At 28.2% G+C, this 8,338-nt stretch overlaps 1 protein-coding gene across 1 annotated transcript; it reads right to left on the bottom strand.

Annotated features, from left to right (window-relative positions):
• On the bottom strand, window positions 1–657 carry LOC120129371 (late embryogenesis abundant protein-like). The gene is made up of 2 exons (XM_039146890.1): window positions 374–657; window positions 1–291 (listed from the first exon to the last, which is right to left on the bottom strand). Exons 1-2 carry the CDS (start codon window positions 635–637, stop codon window positions 70–72), a joined length of 486 nt encoding a protein of 161 aa, XP_039002821.1. The 5' UTR covers window positions 638–657; the 3' UTR covers window positions 1–69.
• Window positions 658–8,338: the final 7,681 nt, after the last annotated feature.

The raw sequence follows: 8,338 nt of genomic DNA, 5'->3' as shown, positions 1-8,338 counted from the left end.
ATTATAGAACACAACATAAGAAAAATAAAATCAACGATAGAAAATATTTTAATTTCACAGAGCAATTTTTCAATGTATGACCATGATGACCGGTAGTTTCTCTTTTATTTTCTCTATTACACTCTTCTTCTCGTGCCCTTCGCCGTTGTGCTGGCCCAGTGTGGTGGAGGTCGTGGTGGTTTTGATGGCCTCAGTTTTGGTTCCCGATTGCTCTTCCTCCGGAAACTTGCCACCTGGTAGCTTCTCCTTCATCCCTTTCTTCCTTCTTCCACCCTTCCCATCATCCTCCGACTATAATATAAATAACCACAGTTAAATATAATATAAATATAAATTCAGTAAAATAAAAGTTGGTTTGTCGATCTTCATATACCGAGCTCGAGCTGTTGGAGCGGTGAATCTTTTCTCCGCCGCCGGCAACTCCCAAATGCAGGGACTGCTGTTGTGTGTGGTCGGCGGCAGAGCCAGTGTCATGTCCCATTAAACTCGACATCGTCGTAGTAGTGCCCGGATTCTTCTTGGTGGCTACACCGGTGACATAAACGGGGTTGCCGTGTTCGTCGGTGAGTTGAACGGGGTTGCCGTGTTCGTCGGTGAGTTGAATCGGGTTGCCGTGTTCATCTCTTAAATCAGCCATCCTTTTCGTATAAGATTTAGAAAACGCTTTGAAGGAGCTTAAACGGTAAAGAAGGGGGAGGTTCGCTTTATTTATATGGTAAGGACTGCCTTTTATTTTGCATGTAAACGTAGGTGGATGTATTTACACGTGGCAAATAGTACGTTAATGATATTGCCACGTTAGGGAAGCGTGGGGGACACGTGTAAGTAAAATGAGCGAGTGACAGAAGGAGTAAGGTCGGCTGCTCGGGCATTCGGATAATAAAGGAAACCACAGTCTTCATAATATTATTGGTAAATGATTTTATTATATTTAAAAGGCCTATTAATTTATTTCCAAAAGCTCATTTAAAATACATTAAAATTAACCCTTACATTTATTGATTTTAAATACTTTAATTAAACCAAATAAATCAAATAATAATCAAATACATAGTTCAAGTCTACAGTCCAGAACATAATTTATGTTCAGTGTCCCAAAATATTTAAACATATTAAATATTATACAAATAAAATATCAATAAATTATGAAATAGAAAATTCGAGAAAATGGCATACTATGAAAATTATGAAATCTGAATAATATCGTAACTCCAAGTATCGATTCATCTAATCCGAGTATCTGAAAAAGAGAAATTATGGGGGTGTAAACTAATAAGTTTAATGTCTCTCTAAAGTCCAAATAAAAACATGTAATAACATAATCCGAATCAATAAATATTATCATAGTCCGAATCAAACAGTAATAATCATAAGTTTAAATGTTATGCAAATACTTATGTACCTACCCATACTTATATTTCGGATCTATTAAATACTTATTTCGGATTGAGTTTTATAGAGGCATGTTATTAAACAAGTAAGCCTTTACATTTAATACACGAATTGGGCTATCCACAAATTTTCTCATAATATTAAAATATACCTAAACGTTTTAAATAATTATTATAAAAAAATATGCAAAATTAATAAAATACTAAATTTGAATACGGTGCATGATGATGAACATCAAATTCTCTTTTCTGTTTCATGTCCACACCAATACTTATGGCCTTCAGTTATATTGGATGCATGTTGGATGAAGAATTGAAGAGTGGAAAGGTATGTATATTGAAGTTAAAATTACACTAACCGGAATGTATTCAAATAGATTTTTCTAAAGATATCGACTGACACTTCAATTCATCAACTTCCTCCACCTTTAAGTGAGCCTTTAAGTATACACATAATACCAAAATAACCCTCAATGTTTATCAAATTACTCATCTTGATTTTTTTTTTGGGATATTCTAACCCAACGTTTCATTTTGAGGCAAAAAGATGAAAAATATTTGTTAGCACACGATTAATACTAAAAAATATGAGTTTTTTTAACCTAAAATGAAACATTGAGGGTTAAAATGTTTCATAAAAAAATAAGGGACAGAGTGATTATTCTGTCAAATGTTAGACACCTTTTTATCTTAAAATGAAACGTTGGAGGCTAAAATGCTCCAAAAAAAATGATCACTTCAGTAAACGTTGGGGGTTAATTTTATCGAAAGATTATTATTTCGTATAGCATAAGGTGATTATTAGTGAAAATTGATCACTTCTTGATGAATACATGTATTTGATAATTCAAATTGGAGTATAAATTAAAAAGAAGAGCTATTGGATATCTTCCTTGATTGAAATAAATCAACCACCATGCTAAATGCACCGACTTTTTCTCCTTTACATTATTATTATTATTATTATTATTATTATTATTATTATTATTATTATTATTATTATTATTATTATTATTATTATTTTGTACTCGTCACACTTTCTTTTCTTGTCAAGTAAGTAGTGGAATATGGCAAATGAAATGAATAATAAAATATATCTTCTTGTTGAGACAGTGCAAGAAATTAAGATAAATTTCAAGTAAATAATTTAACCGTTTTTTAATTACCCAATTATTTTAAACATAGATCACATTTTATCTATAAATTATTAAAAATAACAAAGGTAAAATGATAATATTAACCCAATATTTGTACAAGTGACCACTTTGGTATCAACTTTTTGAATATTTTAACTACAATATTTTATTTTGTGAGTTAAAATAGCTCCCGACTAACATTCAACTTGTGTTGTTAATATGACACATGTCACGTCATTACTTTGAGTAATGTGGCACATATTGAGTCATTATTTTAAATGACATAACATGTGTCATGTCATTATTTTAGATGATGTGCATATGTCATATCATTGTTTTGGTGAAGTGATATGTAACATGTCAATAATTAAACACATGTAAAATGTCATATTCACAAAATGCATTGATTATTAGTCAATTAACTATTTTCATCCAATAAGGATTATTTTGACAAAAATTAGAACATTGAGAGCTAAAATACTAAAAATAAAGAGTTAAAGTGTCCATTTAAGCAAATGTTACAACTAATTTTATTATTATCTCAAAAAATAAAAGGATAAACTACACCTATGACAATTTAATTATAAGAAGAATCAATTTGACCTTCAATCTTTTAATTTTATCAATTAGACCATTTAACTATTTAAATAATATCAATCAAGTTATTTGTCGTTAAAATTTGACAGAGTAGTTAACGTGGCAGTCTTTAAAATCATTACATATTTATCATCATTACTTACCATTAAATTTAAATTAAGCATAGTGTCAAAATTAACCCCCCAATATTTACCAGAATAGTCATTTTGCCCCTATTTTTTTGAAACATTTTGGCCCCCAATATCTCATTTTAGGACAAAAATGTCCCAAAAATTTGATTAAATAGTCACTTTAACTCTTACTCTTTTATTCTAGATCATTTTGGACCCCAACGTTTCATAGTGTAAAAAAAATCTCCTATTTTGGAACAGTAATCGTGTGTTAACTTTAATAAAAAAATCGTGTGTTAAATAATGGTTTCTATCCATTGAGGGCCTTTTTGCTCTAAAATGAAACATTGAGGGTCAAAATGCTCCAAAAACATAATAGGGGACAAAATGACCACTTTGGTAAACGTTGGAGACTATTTTTTGTATTATGCCCTAAAATTAAGACCAAATTGATACAATATGTAAGTGATAAGGACTAAATATATAATTATACTAATTTTGATCATTACCATTTCATTCCTCTATCAAATGTTAACAATAAATGGATTAATTGACATTATTTAAATTATTAAACAATCTAATGAACAAAATTAAAAATAATGATTAGATTAGAATCTACCCATAATTAAATGAAAATGGGGTGTAATTAAAAATACTAAAATTGAAATAAATATCATGATTCTTAAAATTTTATAATCAATCCTTATGTATTTTCTTTAAATATATCATTCGTTACTTTTCCTTTGTTTTCCTTTATATTTTTGCTCTCATTTTTCTTGTAAACTGACTTTTCAAAATTTTAATTATATTTTCCTCCACCTCTATCATTCTTTTTTGTGTTCCAATCTGATTGGATGTCTTCCTTTTTCTAAAATAATTATTACTCAATTGATTTATAATCATAATATATTTTATTAAAAAAACTGTTTAAGATTTAAAATAAAGGGTAAAGTACACAATGGTTCCGATTATCAGAAGTTGTTTTATTGAGTCTCATGTCTATTAAAAGTTATAAAATGATCATTCGATTATATGGTGTTGCTTTTCTTGAGTTCCTCAATTATTAAAAGTTACAAAATAGTCTCCCTACTATTTATATGTTTCAAAATCGTCATTTTTTTAAAATATTGATGATAGTCTGAGCTGGACATTAACCTATTGATTGAAATATGATAGTTGTTTGAGATTTTGGGATCAAATTTTAACATATTAATGTAACACCCAAACTCGTACCCAACCCGAATACGAGTCTGAGGTGTCACATTGACTTTTCAAACCTTGACACTTAAAGAAAAACCCCGGGGAATTTAAAACTTGTTTAAAACAAAATACTTTAATTTACATAAAAAAGACCACAAAATACAAACTTGATCAGAGTGCTCATAATTAACGACTTATTATATGCCAACACTCTATACACAACAAAATACATACTTTGTCGATTACTTCTGATATGATCTTCTAGTAATAATATTGTCCTTGCTACTTCTATTCTTGCTCTTCACGTTTCTTGGTACCTACGTGTAAATCACTTACACGCTAAGTCATAGACTTAGTGAGGCAATAAATAAACATGTAACAGTAGATTCATGAATATGCATTCTTACTATTTGATCATGATATTTCAATATGCATGGATATATTTCCTATGACATATAATCAAGTCATGCACACATGAAACTTACCTTTTTGCATCACTTTCACTTTAATTTATTTCAATTGATGTTGTTGTTGCCCATGTATATTATTGAGAATAGAAGTATGTGAGTACATTGAGGTTGTGCACCAATGTTGTCACCACAGCTCGTATAAATTCCCTCATGGGGCACCGAACATTTGTTCAGTATTCGTCCTGAATGACTGCTATATATGTCCCGTAGGACCACTACGTCCCGAAGGACTACAATACCCTCAACTCTTGGCATGCCAACTATACCTATAGCTCTCGTATCATATACTATGGGCATTTATTATGAATATATTTCTCATCACTTGTCCTTTCTCTTCTGTCACATACCACATATATGTGTAACCATATATTTCATATCATATCACATATTGCATATTCATATGTCATTTCATATATTCACATAGCTTATTTCATTTCACGTTGGTCATATCTCATAACATATATCACATATGCATATAATCATGTATATCATATCATATATCTTATGTTTCATGCTCTTATGTTTATGCATATCATGTATTCATGTACATATAAGAATCACATATCAAATAATATTTTAGGAGTCACTTCTTACCATAGTAACTCCATCATTAGCTCATCACAAGCCAATGTTCGTTCAATATAAGTACAATTAAAATTACACTCACCTTAGCTTTGCTTTGATTCGATTATAATCCTTTGATTATTCCGGAACTTGTTTAGGCTCAATATCTACATAAATATATCATTTCAAAACAACTATCAGAAGCCTAAACTTTAAACTTGATGTTAATAACTTAAACCGGTTTAATGAATTAAATTCCATTTTTTCATTTAGGGGGGAATCGATACCCCCAGGGGATATCTATTCCCGGGGAATCGATACCCCCCAGGGGGGAATCTGTTCCCCCCTGCACATACTGGAATTTTCGTCCAAGAGGGGGAATCGATTCCCTTCATAGGGTATCAGTTACCTCTACCCAGAAATTGTATTTTAACCCCAAAAATCATCAATTCTTCACTTAATTCTTCTATTTTAAACCTTTATTATGTCTTTAAACTCAACTATCATTACTTAAACCAACTTATATCCATGAAAATCATCTATAACTTCAAATCCTCATTCATATGTAATTCAAGAATCATACTCAAATTTCAATATGTTCTAAATACCATTCTAACACTTCATATTCCTTAATTAGCATGATGACAAGTCAAATTTAACTTCAAATTCAACTTATCAACTCTTTTCCATGATTTCATATAAAAACTCGTTTTCTTAAATCTCTTATAACTTCTTCATCTTTTTGTTTTAGAACAAATTAAGCTTTCCTTAAGCTTAATTATCATCTAGTGATCATAACCCAACTTTTAAAACAACAAAACCAAGAAAATAGAAAACTCACCTTTGTTATGGCTTTCTCTCGTATGGAAGAACAAAGAGAAGAAGAAGAGATATTCTTCTTATCCCTTTCCCCCGTATATATCCTCAACATAATACAATTTAATCATTTAATGGTTAAATGACCATTTTGCCCTTTAATTCTTTTAATAATTACTAACAATCCTTCCAGATAAATCATTGAATTATCCAATTATTCTACTTTAATCACCAAATTATGAAATTTTACAATTTAGTCACTAACCCGTATTTTGGGGTGTTACAATTAAAGTCAATATGTTAACATCCAACTAATAATGAAATCAATTTTTAACAAAAAAAGACAAGTTTAGAACGTATGAATAATCGGATGACCATTTTATAACTTTTAATAGTCGATGACTCAACAAATAATGCAGGTCAGATGTAGGTTTGGGCCTAACTAAGCCTTGGCCCCCTATGCCGAAGAGATTTTTTTATACTTTCATTATATTAATTTTAATTAAAATTAAGTTAATTAGAGTACTATTTTATTTAAATTTAACTATATTGTCACCTCTTTAAAATCTTAAATTAAGAGTTATTTTATATGATATGATATCTTTCTCTTATTATTTATTTATTTTCACTATTTATTTTTAAATTCAAAGAATTCTTTTAAAAAGCATGAAAGTAATCAAATATCTTTACAGAGCTTTTGAGTTATTTATTTATTTATTTCTACAATATTTTTAATTTTTTGCTATATTATATTTTGTTCTTTAATTAATTATGAACTTCTGATTTTTTAGTAGTTTGTTTAGCAATTTTTCATATTAACTACAATATTTAACTACAATTTTATTTTTTGGGTTAAAATAGCTCCCCGACTAACATTCAACTTGTGTTGTTAATATAATACATGTCACGTCATTGCTTGAGTGTGTGTGGCATATATTGAACTTTTTGGGTTAATTGACAACAATATTTAACTACAATATTTTATTTTTTCAATATATTTTAATTTTATTAGTCGTTGTTTAGCAATTTTTCAATATTAACTACAATATTTTATTAGTCGGGTAATGATCAAAATTAGTATCATATTTTAACTACAATATTAACTACAATATTTTAACTACAATATTTTATTAGTCGGGGTAATGATCAAAATTAGAATCAAAATTAGTAATCAAATATCTTTACAGAGCTTTTGAGTTTTTTTTTGTTTTTTTCTACAATATTTTTAATTTTTTGCTATATTTATATTTTTTTCTTTAATTACTTATGAACTTGTGATTTTATTAGTTGTTTGTTTAGCAATTTTTCAATATTAACTACAATATTTTAACTACAATATTTTTTTTTTGGTTAAAATAGCTCCCCAACTAACATTCAACTTGTGTTGTTAATATGATACATGTCACGTCATTTCTTTGAGTGATATGACACATATTAAACTTTTTGAGTGATATTGTGATTTTATTAGTCGTTTGTTTAGCAAGTTTTCAATATTAACTACAATATTTTAACTACAATATTTTATTAGTCGGGGTAATGATCATATTAACATTTATTAGTCGTTTGTTTAGTAATTTTTCAATATTACCTATAATATTATAATAAAAATTTAAAAGATACATTTATTTTATTTTAGTCAATTAAAATTATTTAATATATTTTATTTAGATCATAGATGAGTTTGGTTATATGAAAATGAGAGTTCATCTTAATTGATGCAAATATTATATTTTGAACTATGTATTTTTTACATAAATTTTAAAGTTTTTTAGAACTTTTAGTTATGCTAGTTTTAATTGTTATTAAATTTTTAAATTGAAAGATTATGTATATGCAATTGGCTCAGTCAATAATATTTTTCTGAATTTGTTACTGAAACAATACCATACGGTCAAGAGATTATTTATAACTTTTAATAGTCATGGACTCAACAAAACTTTATTCTAAACTAAAATGCATTTAACACTTTTTAAAAAAAAAATTAAACCAATGTTTTAAACGATTGAAACTCATGGAATACAAGTTTAAATAAGATTGTTAATTTAAATTGTGAT

Source organism: Hibiscus syriacus, unplaced genomic scaffold (genome assembly GCF_006381635.1).
Source record: "Hibiscus syriacus cultivar Baekdansim isolate YM2019G1 unplaced genomic scaffold, ASM638163v2 tig00110485_pilon, whole genome shotgun sequence".
NCBI lineage: Eukaryota > Viridiplantae > Streptophyta > Magnoliopsida > Malvales > Malvaceae > Hibiscus > Hibiscus syriacus.
The sequence above is the reverse complement of the archived record's forward strand: the minus strand, read 5'-3'. Positions and strand labels throughout refer to the sequence as shown.